Below are 17,265 nucleotides of genomic sequence, written 5' to 3'. Positions count from 1 at the left end.
GACAAAATGCATTTTCGTCGTTCTAAAAGGAACCCCAAATACCTGGGAGGGGTGGTTGAGGAGAAGGCAAGTCTGAATGAGGAGGGCAAAGTTAGACTCAGAGGGGCTGCAGCTAAATAGCACAGTGTCAAGTGTAGTACATGACAGAAGACTGCCAAAGAAGCTGAAAAGTAAAGCATAAAAAAATAATGGTGCGACCAGTACTACTGTATGGTATGGAAACCTGGTCAGTAAAGACACAGCAATTGAGGAAGCTAGTGGTAATGGAGATGAAGTGCCTGAGATGGGTAGTAGAATGCACACTGTGGGACAAATGAAGAAATGAGGACATAAGAGCAGAAGCCAAAGTAGCTCCAACTGCCGAAAAGATCAAAGGAAACAGATTACAGTTGTTTAGGCACATGTGCAGAAAAGCAGAAAAGCAGAAAACTATCTGGTGAAGAAGACTTGAGACAAGAATGAAGAAGGTAAGAGAAAGCCAGGACAAACAGCAAAGGGATGGATGGACTGTGTGAGAGAAGACGTAGGATAGACAGGCATGAGTGTCGAAGAAGGCAGGAGAATGGCACTGAATAGAGAAAGAGATTGCAACAGCTGACATGACACCCTGACCCCATGTAGAAAAAAAAGAGGGAAAAGGGGGGGTTGATGATGACAAGTGACCAGTATAAGTACTGACTTAGGTCTTTTGCGGGATAAACTGATTATTCTGTGCTATGATAAAATGAAGCTGTAGCCAATAAAGCTGCAAGAATCCAACTAAATGCAGCTATAATGAGGCTAGCATAGATAAATTCTGCAGAGGCCAGAGAAACCTAACCGTAAGAACTACCATTTTTGTCACTCAGCTAGAAAACTCACGAGTCTGATTGACTGCAGGGAGGGGGGTGGACTAACTTTAAGCTAGTCTACCATTAAACCTCTATGTCTGGTTGACCTAAGGAAGACCCATCTGTATTATGCAGACTTAAAAAAATGCTACTGGTAAAACTACAAACAGTATGACACATACAACACTGAAGTCACTGAGGAGAAGCATTACTACTTCAAGACAATGACTTCAGGTGCATGGGAGTCATTAACTGTTAGGACTCAGATGCATGGGAGTCATTAACTATTAGGACCTTCTCCAAAGAATCATCTTTCTTGAAGGTCCTGCTGATCCTTCCATTTGCAGTGTTTCTGCCTGAAACAGCTTCCTTATCAAAACACATAAAAAAGAGGCATAATGCCCAAAGACAGTTACTTGTGAGGATCAAGAATATACACATCAGAGCTAGAAAATTTTCCAGAAAATGCTTTCCTTCTGAAAATACGAAAAAGAAAAAAATGCAGTTTTACTGTTTTAGAACATTATCATGTAGCATAAAACAAACTAATATGAAGTGGCATTAATGAAAATATGAAAAAAAAAACTGCTGTAATACAGTTCTGTACAACATAAATAAAACTAACAATCCTTCATTTGTAAGAGGAAAAAGGTATTTTTCCTGGAAAATAAATGGAAAGAAATGACCAGACAGATAGTATGAGGCACTATACAGACTAAATCATTTGGTTACTGTAGAGGAATGGGAAGCATTGCAGCGGGGAGAATGGATTTCCCGTTATCCAACCTTGCGCACCAAGCAAGCATTGATGGAAAAGTTGTGCAAGTCCACTGCTTCTCTTTGTAGGGACTGAAAAAATGCTAGTATAAATCACTGGCTGGGAAAAAGTAAAGATCTGAAACTTGTTTTTCTGGGGACTGTACCTCCTATACCACCCATATTGGGGACTGTGTCACCAGACATCCTAAATTAAATATACCAACTCCAATGTTGTACTACCTCAGAGTCAAGGGGATATTGTTTTTACTGTAAAAATACGTATTCTGCCCATTTCCAAGGCAATGTGACTTTTGTGGTAATGTAACAAACAAACAAAGGTAATGACCAGGAACCAAGCACTCCTCTCGCAAAAATAAAAAAATTAAACACCCAATCAAAATGCTGAGGAGCAGACCAGGACTGTTCGATCGTATAAGCATAAAACACAGTACTTCAATGTTCAAACTCAAAAAAGCTGGAAGCCAAAAACAAGTCCACGTACAGACTAAAATCCAATGGTTTATTGCAAGCAATGGCAAGCGCTTCCACCCATGTGGGTTTCAAGCCATTTGTGGCAATGTATTTAGTATGCCATGGTGTGAGAAGCAAATCCGCCAACACTGGTGGGTGGAAGAGGGTGCAACCCCTTGCAAAATACTGATCTAAATACATGCACTGATCTGTTATATGTTAACACAGTAACTCTTGATATGCACAGAGTTCTTTCAACTATTGATGCTCAAGAATACAGCATTTGTTTCATAGAAGGCTATATTTTGTCGTATACCAAACAGACAGACAGATGTGTTCACCATCATATTTGTTTGGGGTTCATAATGCATATTTCTTCATGATAATGCCAGATGTAATGGCATGAAATTTAGTTCTCAAAGTAAAAATTAAGTTTCTTAATAAAACCCCTCTTGGTGCCAAATGTATCCTAAAAGGTAAACGATCTAATTATTAGTGAAGCATTGCAAGGACTTTCCACCACAATCAACACCTTCAATACCTGCATTGCTGGCTTATCTGTGTTAATGTGCACAGATTACACTGCTCACAGCCTCTTTAGTCTTCTGTCCATTTGCTTTCATTCTATTTTCAACAGAGGTGGCTTGATATAGTTGATATCTGCACACCCTGCCAAGTGCAAGTACTGAATCTGAGCATGCCTTCCTAAAGGGGCTGCTTTTCTTCATATTTTCCCTATTCCCTGATACTTGCATAGTTATTCACTATGTATAGGTTCACTAATTCTTTCAGTAAAGTAAGCAGAGTTATGATAATTTTATAAAATGCATGAATCTATATCATTCTACTTTAGATAAAGGCACTATAAATCACTCAGATCGCTGTATACGTTACATTCTGAAACAGCATCATCATCACTGAAAGGAATAGACTTCTCAAAGAACACAGCAATACTGCAGCAGTACAGATTTTTAATGATTTCAGTAATTACACAGGAAAATGTTACAGTACTCAAGCAGTATTTGACAAGCTTATCAAAAATGGAGCTGCAGCCAGGCATGAAATATTATTGGCAACTGTGAGTCCCCATCGTTTTATTCTCCACTGTGCTTGTAAAACTTCATGTATGAAACAATGTAACATGTTAAATATGGCACCTTTTCCTATGACTTAGCCCAAATACATGGATGTTCCAAAAGAAATTGTCAGTTGACAGTGATTCAGTTTTCAGAAGTCACTGAATGAAGCCTCTCCTCTACCAGTCTCAAAATGTATGACCTAATGCTATACGCTAATACCTTCATACAACTTATGACCTAATTCTACATGCTTTAACCTTCATACAACTTTGTTTCATAAGCTGCTGTGAATGTTATAATTTCCTATAAGATGTGAGTGCTGTATTTGTGCTAAGTATATGTGAATTGGTGAATAACAATAAATTGTTTTTCATATTAATGTGTCAGGATAGGTGTGTGTGTGTGTGTGTGTGTGTGTGTGTGTGTGTGTGTGTGTGTGTGTGTCAGGGTCTTTGCAGAGGATGACTAATGTTATGTAGAAGTCAGTTAATGGTGTAGCATATTATGAATGGGCAGAAGTTTCAAAAATTTAACATTACAGTTCCTTCTTGTACTTGTCCAAAGATGGCACACCTTTGGTCATTTCACATGAGTTACCTGGTATGATGACAGCCTGCTGTACATTACTTTCAGAAGATAAACAGAGTCGTCCACCTTTTCCCAGCCTATCACAGAGTAAAGTAATATGCTTTTTCATTCTGCTGTTATCCTTGGGCATAGACAAGTGGCTAGTGAGGTTCAATGCCTGTTCTTTTGGACTTTTAGACAAGCAGGTCCGCAACAAATGGGAAACAGCAGCATCAACACTTTCTTCCCAGCCCTTTTAAAATAAAAAATAATATTGAATTTCAAACTGCTTATACGCATATCTATCAGCAATTATTAATAGTCTGATAAAACTATTTCTTTAGCTTTGTCACAAGATATTTACCATTTAAAAAAGTCTACAAAACCTTCAAATGCAATATCAGCAAAGTACAGCAAATAATGAGCAGTAATATAGAGGGTTATGATCATGTCTCCAGTTATAACCACATTATTACATGTTCAAGGCATAGATGGCATGAAATTCACCTCAAGAGAGAAGCTCAAGAGGTGAATCTTGGCATCCATGTCAACAACACATAACAATGGGTTAAGATTGGTGAGACCCAATCATAACTTTTTGTAGTGCATAGATCTACTCCATGTACTAAAAAAAAAAAAAAAAGATGAAGTGTTTCACAGGCTTTGCGAAAGCACTTAGCAGGTGCTGTCAAATGGACAGCAAGAAAGGAAAAAATCAAGAACAGTTATTAAATACTGCACTAATTTAAATAACTTACTTACATGGACACAGGAGAAAATATTCAGGGACCTTTGAGAGTGAAGGAATGTTCCTTCTCTTATACCCAACTGTAACACTTAGGGGGTGTGTAACATTTTTGTTACCTTTGAATATGCTGTTACAGTTGGGATTTCATGCTAGAGAGGCACGTAACAGGTTTATCCCTTTTCTGATTTCATAGTGTAATCATGGTGGCTCCATGTACTATATTTGTTTTAGCTCCAGTATAACAAAATGCACTTGCTACATTTTCTTATCTCGGTCTAGCAAGGAAGAACAGCACCTTCCACCTCTTCAGTCTGCTGTAATCATCTCCCTCACTTTTCCAGTAGTTTTAAAATAGCTATCACCTGGGCCAGTGCTGGAAGGTAAAATAATTCATTCCTAGAAAATGTATGCTTTCAAAAGTAATAAACTAAAAATATATAATAATCTACAACTGAAGTTTATACATAACTTAATCTTAGCTTATGAAGCAATACATGTTTATCAAGGTATATTAATACAACAGTATACACATTAGTACTTCATTTTTGGATCTACCTGCAGACACAGTGTGATGATCTCTATTGCAATCTTTCTAGATACTGACCTTCTGTAGCAATTGCACTGTCTTGCACCAAAAGATTAATAATGATCAGGAACATCAGTAGAGCCGTGAGAATCACAGAGTTTCAAAAGAATGTCAACCCAGGATGCCACTGAACAATCCACTAAACACTGTGTAGATGCCCCTCAAAAGCTGCAGCTGCTTGGGGGATAAAAGAAAAAGAAAAATCATTCACTCATTCATTACCCAACTAAGTCCCTTATCACATATGACCCTGTTGACAATAAAGCAGGTAATGGGTGAGTAAATGAATGTGAGATTGGTTGCCTGAAACAACTGATCTGCCATTTTAACAGGAACAAATGCTTCCAGGTTTTAGAGAAAGACTTTTTTTCTCTTACAGGTAGTCATATAAATATTGCCTGGACACTAGATATATCTAGAGGCAGTTGTAACAGTACACACTGGCCACTGAAGCAAGGCATTAATGTTAAAAACAAATTATTTATTTGAGTGACTGGGCCTAGGGTGGGGAACTCCTGTGAATGGTGACAGCAACTGAAAATACATTATGTGGCAATTAATTCTTTCACTTTCTTTGTTATATTTTAGCGGTTACTGCCCAAGGGAGAGTGAGGTAGGCTGTATTTGAAAGCAAAAAGGCAGTGAAATAATTAGTGCTATGGCTTGTAGTATGTGGGGAAGTGTTAATATAGATAACAGCAAAAAGATTGACTACATTACTGTTACCTTTCATTCACCTCTATCACAAGGTAGTAACATTAGTGGTACACAGAAGGTAGCTATTTTTTGGAGAAAGGCAGGATGCACTTGTAAACCCTGAAAACATTTATACCAGCATTATAACAAACAAGCAAGGAAAACTCCACACTAGAATTCTGATGCCTTTATCAAAACACAGACTGAACACATAAAATGTTAACATTTTTAAACATCATTTCCTTTTCAGATCAAAATGAAAGATTAACAAAACATTCTATAAGTATCCACCTGATGCATCATATACCTCATTCTAACCATCCACTTACTTTTAATTGAAATCCAGAAAGAGCAGCCTCTAAATATAACACACATTAAAAAAAAAGCATAAAACTCATTTGCCATTTTATATGGCAGTTGATCTAAGCAAGTAACGAGTACAGAAACAGTGGTGTGGCCAGTACTATTGTATGGCACATATGGTACAGAAACCTGGGCAGTAAAGGAACAGCAGTTGAGGAAGCTAGAGGTTGTAGAGATGAAGTGCCTGAGATGGGCTGTAGTATGCACACTGTAGGACAGACAAAGATATGAGGACATCAGAGCAGAAGCCAAAGTAGCTCTAATTGCAGACAAGTTCAAAGAGAAATGATTATGGTGGTTCGGGCACATGTGCAGAAAACCAGGAGACAATCTGGTGAAGATGATTTGGGACAGACAGGAAGAAGGCAAGAGGAAATGAGGGTATCCAGCAAAGAGGTGGATGGACTGTGTGAGAGAAGAGCTGTGACAGTCAGGCATGAGTGTTGAAGAAGGTAGGAGAGTGACAATGAATCATGAGGGCTGGTGACATTGACAAAACACTCCGACCCCATGTAGGAATTGGGAGAAAGGGAGGATTGATGATGATTATAGCAGTTAATCTAAAAATGCATGGCATGTTTCACTTAAACTTTAAACCTGATTTAAAAGAAACACAATCATTTAAGTCCCATTCTTCTGCTGGCATTAAGACACAGCTGCCATTTTGTTTCTGCAAGCAGTGACATTTTTTACATCAATATTCCACTCAGTTTCAACCAACATTTGTAGTAGTTGAAAACAGTGTCACTTTCTTTAGATATTCTATACTGCATTGCTAATAAATTTCTTTAATCCAATTTCTTCAAGATAGTACATGCTTCCTTATGTTTTTTCATTTCACCAACATAACATCTTAACATTTTTATGTTGCAACATGCACCACATAAGTAATTTTGCAATTAAGTCTAAAAAATATTTAGTATTTGTTTCAGGAAGTATAAAAATATGAGAACCCTTCAAAAAAGTACAAATATCACAACTGTGTAATGGCTTGTTGTGTGAGGGAAGTCAATATCTCTGTCACAGAAACAAATTGGAATGCTTTACTGTGATCATTGGCTAACATCAGTAGCACACAGAAGATGGCTATATGTTATGGGTACATACTATTGCATGAAAGCAAAAGGCATTTATATGAAGACAGGTGGATGACCACTGATATGATATATCCGAGGAGCAGGAGGAGGCATTACATTGTCTGTAAGCAACAAGCTGAAATCCATTTATGTGGCCATTATGTTTATCTTTTTTTAATAATCAGACAGTAGTAGTCTACACATTATGTGGTTACCTTTTATGGGGCATGCTGGCTTCTTGAGAGCACAAAGTGTGTGGTTGGGGAGGAAGGATGTCAACATGTTGTACTGTATGTATCTGACATCAATGACCTGAACTATAGTATTGACATGTATTTATCTATTTATTGTTCCATTTGATCACTTTAGGACTTATGAGGAATACACAATCCACAGAGCGGCTGTAAATGATGGGTGCAAAGGTAGTCTGTGGATGAAATTAAATGAGCCCTGAATTCAGTTGATCACAATTAAGTAGTCACTAATCTGGATTCCCCAGACTAATGGAGAAGTCAAACAAATACATTACTATGATCATTTCTTTAAATAACCACAATCATGCAAAAACTGTATGCAGTTAGTAAAGTGGCTATAACTGATTGCTATAGAGGCAGTCTACAGATAAAAAATACTGATCCCATGTGTTATTTGATTACAATTAAACAAGCATTGATATAACATCACATTGGCAGCTTGTGCATATATGCCTGTCTCTGTGTATACAAGGAATGGTTGGACATGTGTGAATAAATTATGTCCATGGTTATGTCAGCGCAGGTATAGACTAACACAATGGGCATATTTGACTGGCAGACTATGGCTGTAAAGGGCTGAAACTATGAGCAGAGTGTACTTCAGCACTATTTGACTGATCTTTATCTCCTCTACATTGATGCTATTTGTTAAAGTCTTGAATATTTAGTTTATATTGATTTGTATACAGATATCCTTTTTATGCAATACAGAAAGTTTGAGTGTAATATTTCACTCCATTTTGGAATTATTACTCTGTATTTGATTGTCTTTAATGCTTTCTCTGATTCTACTGTAAGACTTGCTACTACAGCAATGTCTTAGTTGTTACTTTGCAGGGCCTCTGCTGAAAACAGGTTTACACCTAGTCAGACTTTAATGGTAAACAAATGTCAAAAAATAAAAAAATAAAATAAACAAACCTGTTTTGTCTATTTTACTGTTATTTTGTTATATAAGGTTCAAAACAACTTTGCTGTAGATGATTTTAGATTTCTCAACAAATATGCATATTTTCTTTATCTTAAAGTCATACATATATTGCCACAGTCTGACTTTCTGCATTATACCAGGTTACCGACAAGTGGACACTGAATGGCTGATTATCACTGTGCAAATGAAACTACTGTCAAGACTAAAGATGTACTAATTTGTCATTACACAGGAATTAAAATGCATATACAGTTCTGAAGGGAAGGGATGTCTCAACTGACCCACCAGAGTAGTAGTTCTGTTTATATGAACAGGTTGAAAATCAGTTATGTCTGCTGGCTGAATTAGAACAGAAGGAGTTAGCAATTCTGTTCTCATTTTCCTTCCCATCAAAAATTGTAAAGGCAGAAGTCCTAAAGGTCGAAGGTGTTTCTATTCAAGGTATGCAGGATAATTGTCCTGCTTTGAGATGGCAACACATTTTTTTACTGGTGGTTTTTAAGGTTTGAATAACTCTCTCAAATCCATTTGATTAAGAACATCTTGGTGAAGATGTAATGCACTGAAATTCCCTCTTGTGAAAAAGCTTGAAATTCTTGATTTACACACTATGGACCACTAACAGCTGTAAGCATATCAAGAGTATCTTGTTAAAAAATGGACTACAACAATGTTATGACAGCTGATAAAAATATGTACTTCAGCTTAATGTCTTCAGGGTACTTACAATAGTAATTCCATGTATGATGCTGCCTGTCCTTGAACTAAAATAAATCTGAAGCAACTTTATACTGTGGCCTGGAATTTTGTGAGGTATCACTGCATCTTTGGAGTTGTTTTAATGGTGCATGTTACAGATCTGACAGGTTTTGTTTGTTTCTTTGATTTTACCAGCAGGTCTATTTCTTTGGCTATTCCTAGCCAAATCATTATATACTGTGCCCTTTCTCCACAAGTAACAATTCACAATTGTGTTTCATACATATGATTATGGAACTGGTTTAGCACAATCACTTTATTTGGCAGGAAATTCAGAACCTGTGATTCATGAATTTTAGATATAATTCATGTAGTGGATGTGAATTAGTAAGGGAACTTGTTTTTCACTTAGCTGGTAGCATACTTTTAAAAATTGAAGGTATAAGTCATTATCTGTAACACAAAGAAATTTTGATAACTTATGTGAATGTGTAAAATGAAAATGGGCTTTGCCCAGTGAGACTATCCTGGTCAACAAAGACAAATGAATGTAACTAAGTCAGCATTGTGTTCTCTAATGTCCAATTATAAATGTATGACTGTGATTTGCAATGTCTCACCACGATTTTTGTTTCTGAGCCATTACAATGTGATGGACGAAAGTGCAAATCATTACGACTTGCACATGTGAAACTGTTGACTCTGCACTAGTCAAATCACTGTGTCTTACCACAGTGTATCCTCTACTGCATGACCTGTGCATCTGCACACTATGGATTCCCTGAAGTACGCCAATTAATTCACACACATACAATTTCTTAATATGATAGTTTACTGAACTAACAAAACTTGAAGTGATAAACTTTGCCATGTGTTTTTATACAAAAAATGCAGTTTAATCTGACCAAATGGTTTCATTTTATGTCTAGAATTAGTCAGTAATTAGGGCTGGAACTCAGACTGAACACTCCAAAAATGATGTTACACTGACCACCAGTATCTACAGTAAACGTGAAAAATATATCAGTTATGCATACTATGACAAAAGGAGATACTGCCAGCCCAACTACTTTGAATTTTATAGATAATTATATGCCATTTGTGAATATCAACATGATTCATATAAGATGCTTGTGTTACAACTGTATTAGAACTGTATGTCATGTGTATATCAAACTTGTGTGTACAGACGTGTGTTAAGAAAGGTATTCTGTAAAGTACTGAGTTTAAAGATGTATCCATTGTGTGCCCTGTCGGAGAACAGAAATGCATGTGCACTATTGTAACTGTTTAAATGTACATATTTTTAACAGTGAAAACTGGAATACAGGAGGTTAACGTAATAAAATAGCTGAAATTAAATTACTTTATGGCAGCTACAGAGGCAATGTCTGTGCTGAGAAGCTTTCTGTATTGTCTTCAGAGTGAACTAGTTACTACAAGTGTTTATGACTTTCTGCATCTGTCAAAGATCTGAGGTCTATGTATTTTCACAGGTAGATAGATGTTAAATACTACTAGCTTCCAGCAGTGCAGGTTTAACCCGGGACAGAGTCAGATCACAAGAAATTATGTCATTCTGCAAGCTATCCCAGCAATAATAGTTAAGATATTAATTTCAAAAGTCTCTTATTGAGATGCAGCATTCTGTATGCTGTCTTTGACCTGACAACTAGAAGATCCATTCACCACATCTGCCTTGCTCTAAGTAAGTTTCTAAGTTATAAAAATTCTCTCAGATACAGTCAGAATATAGAGAAACATAGTTTAGATGTTTTTCTTTATTTATTTTAGGATGTTCTGCAAAGTTGTTTTAAATATTTCCTGTGGTTTTGAACTCTGATGTCACTGTGAATATATACTGAGTATTTTCTTGCTCTTGTATTATTTTTTATAAATCATTGTGGCTGATCTTTGTAGACATATTTCAGTTCTGAGAGTACTTGCATACTTATTTGGTGACACTGTCTAGGCCACTCCTAATAGCCTTGCTCTTGGTCAAACTACCATTTATATTAATAGTAACATTATACAGCAAGATTGGACACCCTCAGTTAAGGGCCTTAAAGTAGCTGATAAGGAGCTGGCCGGTGGCAGTGATAACTACCTTATAGTCTGGGCAAAAGGGGCATAGCTAGTAAATCTGCACCAGCCTTTCCCAGGTGTGTGTTTGTGTGCGTGTGTAAGCCTCAAAGAGTGTGTGTGTCAGCTACTTGGACACAGAAAGTGTTGGAGGTCTTGACTTGGCCACTCAGCTGAGATCTCAACTCTATAGCTGTGCCAGTGGGGGGTCTTACTGGGGATCTGGAGAAAGAGGGTGAAACCAGCCGTGGACTGTCTGTGGTCCCTGTGTGCTCTTAATGGAAACTGCACTTAATGCAGAGAGCTGCATCTGGAAATGCTGTGTGTGCACTGGTCATCCTCCCAGTGTACGTTCTCCACTGGTGCTAGTGGTGAGGATTGAGGTGCCTTGATTACTGGTGGGTCATCACACATACCTTTTCAGTCCAGTGACTTCTGCATTGGTACAACTGTTTAATTTCTAAGCTCACTGAAGAAATTCTGCACAATCTAAACAAATAAAAAAAATACATTCCCACATTGTTTTCTGTCTTCTATGGAACATTAGAATGTGCTCAGTCATTAGCTTTTGTTTGCTTCAGCCACTTGAAAAACGAGTTTCTTTGCTTTCTTTCTAGGATTGTATATTGCCATATTTCTTGCACACTCTTGTTGCATATACATCTAGAGCATTTGATAAGTTTAGATCTCTTTCTCTTAATAGTTTTCTACCTGTTTGCCTTTTTTTTCTTATACCACAATTTGGTCCCTTATTATTGAATTATGCAACTCTCCATACACATACTTTGGCTGGATTCTTAGCTCAGTGATATAGGCATGGAAACTTTCCGTACCATTCTGTAGCCTTGTGGATGGCAAACACATGTTACTCAGTTTCTGGGGTCACAATAACTTCTCCCTGATTGTTTCTGTTAAAGTTTTCTGCAATTTAAGAAAGGATAAAAAATGAAGTGCCTTCAGAGCTTCTTCTCCCACATGTAGAAGTAAGCCACTTTTTCTGGTATCTCCTCTGTTTCATTCATAGTGAGGAATAAATTAAACTTTTGCCTCCAAACTTCTGCTAAGGCCTTGTAGTGAGAAAATTCCCAGTGGCTGCAGCAGGAAAATTTTTCCAATGTAAATTATTTTACAGTAGTTTCCAACACATAATTTACTGAAAACACATTTCTTCATTTCTAAAGATATAGCCACTCTGACAACCTGCAGCACCTGGATGTTTTAGCGTCTATGAGGCCTGTTGCCACATCAGTGACTTAGCTCATGAGAACCAGATTTTAAGGAAGATAATGACACAATGTTTGTCTGAGAAAACCTTTCATTGTGAGTTGTTGAAGGATGGAGAAGGAGATGGACCTATTATGATCCTGGCATGCTTGTCCTCTGGCTAACAGTAAAGGACAGGAAAATTCAGAGCATTATTCAGAAACTAATGAAATAGAAGACAGCGTTATATAATAGTCAACATTGATATACTTGAGCTACACTGTAGGTCCATTCCTCAAGATGAGGGAAACTGAACAATAAAGTCTGTATGATACCATCATACTGGTGTTTAAGAAGGTTAGGCTGTTAATAGCTTTATAAGCATTTAAACAACTTCAACATTTAAAAAGAACCTGATGATTCTGTCATGACAGTCTTGCAAGGAAATAAGTGAAACCAGATGATATATAACAAGCAAAAGGAATAAAGACCAACAGATGTACAAGAACAGTCTATCAATTAACCAACTACACTTCTCCAATTAAGTTCAAAATTAATAGAATTGAATGGTTGTGGTGGTGCAGCAGTTAGCGTTGTTGCCTCACAGCAAGAGGTTCTCAGGGTCGATTTTCGGCTGGAGCGCCTTCTGTAAGGAGTCTGCATGTCCTCCCTGAATTTAAAGACATGCAGGTAGGTGCGTGTGTGTGTGGGTGTGCCTTCTTTGAAGATTGGGTGCTGGGCTGGCAACTCGACACCATAAAAATTTACTGCCAATCATTAGCGGACCAGAGTTCCGCTGTGGCGACCCCTAAGAAAAGCAGAAAGACAGTTTTAAAGTGAATAGTGTCAGTATTAGGACTATGAAATACAATGCCTGCTTTAAGGCTGCAATAATCTGAATTCTGGCATGTTAAGAAATGACATACGAAAGGAATAACTATATTTTTATTCAGTGTTTTTGCAGTGTTCTTTTATCCTGATACTAAACTGCCTCTTAGGTTTTCCCTAAATACACTAAGCCACAGTGGCACAATCACATAGCCAACACTGTAGCTGTTGCATGAAAAGCCTCAAACGTATAAGCTTTCTATTACTGACAGTAACAGAATTCACAAAAAAACATAAATATGTAGACACTGCACCTCCCATATAAAGGATTAAGTGGTTCTAAAAGTGTCTGTGATAAAAAGTTACTTATGCACTCTAGACAAAGTGGTTGTGGCCCAACATGTTAGTAATACTGATTCCATTTGAATAAGAAGGCATAGATATGTTAATAATAGCTTTTTATTCAAATTCATCCTGAAAAAACACTGGTTGAAATTTCTTTATCATCTTAATAAAGTCTTCAGAGCACTTGTAATCAAACACAGATGATCAGAATATGTCTTTGAAATTGTAAAAAAAATTCTCCTTGCCAAAAAATAAATCTTGTCTACATTTTACACAATTGTTTACTATAAAACACATATATTGCATGCTTTGTGTCCAAGAAATAAGAAAATGATGTACATATCACGGTGATAGATGGGTAGAACCAGGTTTACCTTTCTGTACCCACAAGACACAGTCAGCATGATGTGTAAAACTACAAAACTACTCCTTAAACTATAACCCTGTATGCAGAAAAAAAAACTCCACAGAATCATAGCTACGCTATCTGGTGCACTGGGCAACCCGTGATGCAAAGTTGGAAAAAAAAAGGACTTCCATGCTTCTGTAACTGTAGCAAGGGCCTTGCTATGGCTTACTAAGCATACATCACAGACTGAGTTTCAATTGTAATCATGATGTATCCTTCATAGATAAATGCCAGTACTGCATTCATACTGCACTGGTGCATGCCAAATGCACAGCCTAACAGCATTTGCCAGAGGCAACTGCCTCTTTGCCCCACCCTAGTTACAGCTCTGCCTCATCAGATATCTGTGTGCTCACACTAAGGCAGAGCAGGCAAGTAGAGGATCAATGAAGGAAACAAGATTTTTTGAATGGACTCCCTAATCAAACCAAATGAGGCCAGTGCAAAAGAAGGTGGTTTGTAGAGAAAAGATGGACCAGGTCAAGACATACATCATTATGGTAAGTACATAATTTTTATATGTGGGAGGACCAGTTCATCTTTGTCTACCTACTGGACAGAGTGCCAAGCTTATCACAATGTGTGGAGCCTAATACAAATACCTTCAAATGTAGTATCTCCAATGACGAACTGAAGTAGGGATTACTGAACCTTAAAATTTCTTACAAAGGTACAGAGAGCATGTCTGACCCCTAATACAAATATTTTTATTACTATATTTATGACAGAAGGAGATGTCACTGGGGCTAATGCCACTAACTACTTCAGATCAGGAGGAGAACTTTAGTCAGGGGTTCAGTTATGCCTGTGTGACAACAAGATAGAAAATATTCAGTTAGGAAGAAATGGAAAGCACTGGGAAGTAATGAGAGTGAGCATACAGTAGCAGAAGGTATGAAGTACAGCCAAAATAGCCACACCTCAAGAATATGCTAAAGGTACAGATACAGTTCAGTTCTGAAAACATTATCTTAGGCTACAGAGATGAAGTTTAAACAGGTTTTAGGCAATGCAGCAAATCCCCCAGGCTGACAGGGACATAGTCAGGATGCCAAGACAGCAATGGAGAAATAGATAGTTACAGCCTAGGAAACAAGCATAACTTAATATTATACTGCCAAGTCCAGCCTACAAGCATGAACATACCCTGCTGCTCTGAAAGTCAAGGGTCAATGCCTCATGAAGAGAATAAGGTGAAAAAAGACTGGGACTTTCTTAAGTTCAACAGATCATGACTACATAGTTGCATCTCTGTTAATTATTTGAAATACATATACCAAGTCTGAGATAGCCATTTCTGGGAATTTTCCTTTTCTAGCAGGTGTGGCAAGCTTGGAGTTCATATATACAAGCACTGTGGGTTCAGTGGTGGGCTGGGGGGCTTGCCCATGCCAAAAAATAAAAAAAAAACTTTAAAATACAACTATGTTCAATATTTGCTATTCTGTGTTTTCATTCTTTTTTCTGCTTTCTACAGATTTCATGTGCAAGTCTTGACATTTTAATAGGAGTACAGTAATTGCTACTCAATAACTTTATAGTAGTGTACAAAACTACTTAAGAAGAAAAGAAGAAATAAGACTATATAATATTCTTTAGAAATATATTCCTAGACTGACTAAATAAATTTCAATTTATTCTAAAAATAAATAAAATTTGAGATATCTAAGGTAAAGGCAAGTTATGAAATGAAACTGGTTTCCATTAACAGTAATTACATGAATAAGATGCAGGGTAGGACAGAAAGTGTCGGCGTTTAAGTTGAAAATAAAATAATTATTAGTGACAGCAGGAAAATTGCAGACAGACACAGTATATACCTTTCTGAATTGGTGTCTTTAGGGACAAGATCAAGTGTAGATCTTCTGCCACTTGAAAAAATTATTTGTCCTATCATTGTGCATGTTCATTAAAGAAAATAAGGGAAGGTATTTGCAATGGTCCTGATGGTATACCTGGAAACGTCATTACTACTTTTATGCATGGCCTAGTGCCTTTATTAATTATATTGTTTAATACACTACTACACAATGGAACAGTACCCAAAAACTTGGAAGTTAGCTCATGTGGTCCTACTGTATAAGGGTAATAGATATGATTCGGTGCCTAACTATTGACTGATAATTTTAACATTATTCCTTGGTACAGCTGTTGGAAGATGCTTAATCGTGATTATTAAAGATAGTTAACAAGCCTGGAAATAGTATAGATGTCAATTAACATAGTTTCACAAAGTGTAGATCAACCTTTAATAGTCTAGTTGAATTTTATGAACCGGTAAGGCACTGACGAGGGTACTGGAGTATGAGTTTTCCCTACTGACCTGTCCAATGCTTTTAATACTACTGCATACGGAGTAATAACTGAACATATAGTTAAGCTATATGTAAACAGCTATATAAATAAATAACAGGTTTAACGGAAAGATCAGTGTGTATAAAATGACAAGGAAAATCTTCTAACTGGTTTCCTGTTGAATGAGGTGTTCCACAGGGATTAGTACTAGGTTCAATAGTATTTAGCTTTGTTTCTTCCACTCTTCCAACAAATTCAAAATACTAGAGTTACAAATATGCTGATGATTTCTGGTGCACTTATAACATCTAAAAATGACATTTTACAGTTTAATAGTTGTCATCTGTCAGTTCTTGGTTCATGAATAATGGGCAAATATTAACCATAACAAATGTGTAGACACGTTTCAGGGGAAAGCAGTCTCGTATAACAAACCTGTATTAGAACAATATACTTTAAATAAATCAGACAATAATAAGGACATAAGAGTTCATGTAAATAGTAATGTGTCACTTTCATTAAATGCATCCTTTCTCCAGGACTATTGGTTTAATAAACAGAAACATTACATCTAGGTCAAGTGATATCCTGTGTTAGAGTTATTATAGAATATATGTTATTACGCTGCAGTTACTCTAAAGGTGAGTTATTGGTTTTGGAAAGTGTTCAAGGAAAGCAACTTGAAGTACAATCAAAGGCTGCAATATTTAGGATGGTATGCCATTAACTACAGTCATTTGAGAGGTAAGTTATGTTTTTTTTTAATACAGCATTATTTGACGAAGAATATTACTGAATATAGATATCACATATACTAAGGTGAGCCATGGGGGAAAGGTTGTCATATAGGATAGAGAAAAGTAATACTATGAAGAGAATGATGTTTGTTTTACAACCTGTTATTAAATAATGGAATAAACAGCCACTATCACTTACAAACAGTCGAACCATGAAGTCATTTAAGACACCATTAGACTCTTGCATAGGTCAATGGACATATTCATGTACGCCAGAATCTGTGTTTTGATATCACCTTTGGGTCTT

The 17,265-nt window shown here is 36.8% G+C and overlaps 1 protein-coding gene across 3 annotated transcripts in view; it reads right to left on the bottom strand.

The window, feature by feature from the left end:
* Positions 1-17,265, bottom strand: part of BBS9 (Bardet-Biedl syndrome 9) — a 2,479,230-nt gene that overhangs the window by 578,230 nt on the left and 1,883,735 nt on the right. For all 3 annotated transcript variants that reach the window (XM_044065020.1, XM_044065022.1, XM_044065021.1), the window contains one exon: positions 3,737-3,959. In XM_044065020.1, coding sequence (XP_043920955.1) covers positions 3,737-3,959 — 223 coding nt within the window. The remainder of the gene's footprint in view (positions 1-3,736; positions 3,960-17,265) is intronic.

The sequence above is a fragment of the Protopterus annectens genome, chromosome 3.part0, assembly GCF_019279795.1.
Source record: "Protopterus annectens isolate FY-2018-M chromosome 3.part0, PAN1.0, whole genome shotgun sequence".
NCBI lineage: Eukaryota > Metazoa > Chordata > Ceratodontiformes > Protopteridae > Protopterus > Protopterus annectens.
The sequence above is the reverse complement of the archived record's forward strand: the minus strand, read 5'-3'. Positions and strand labels throughout refer to the sequence as shown.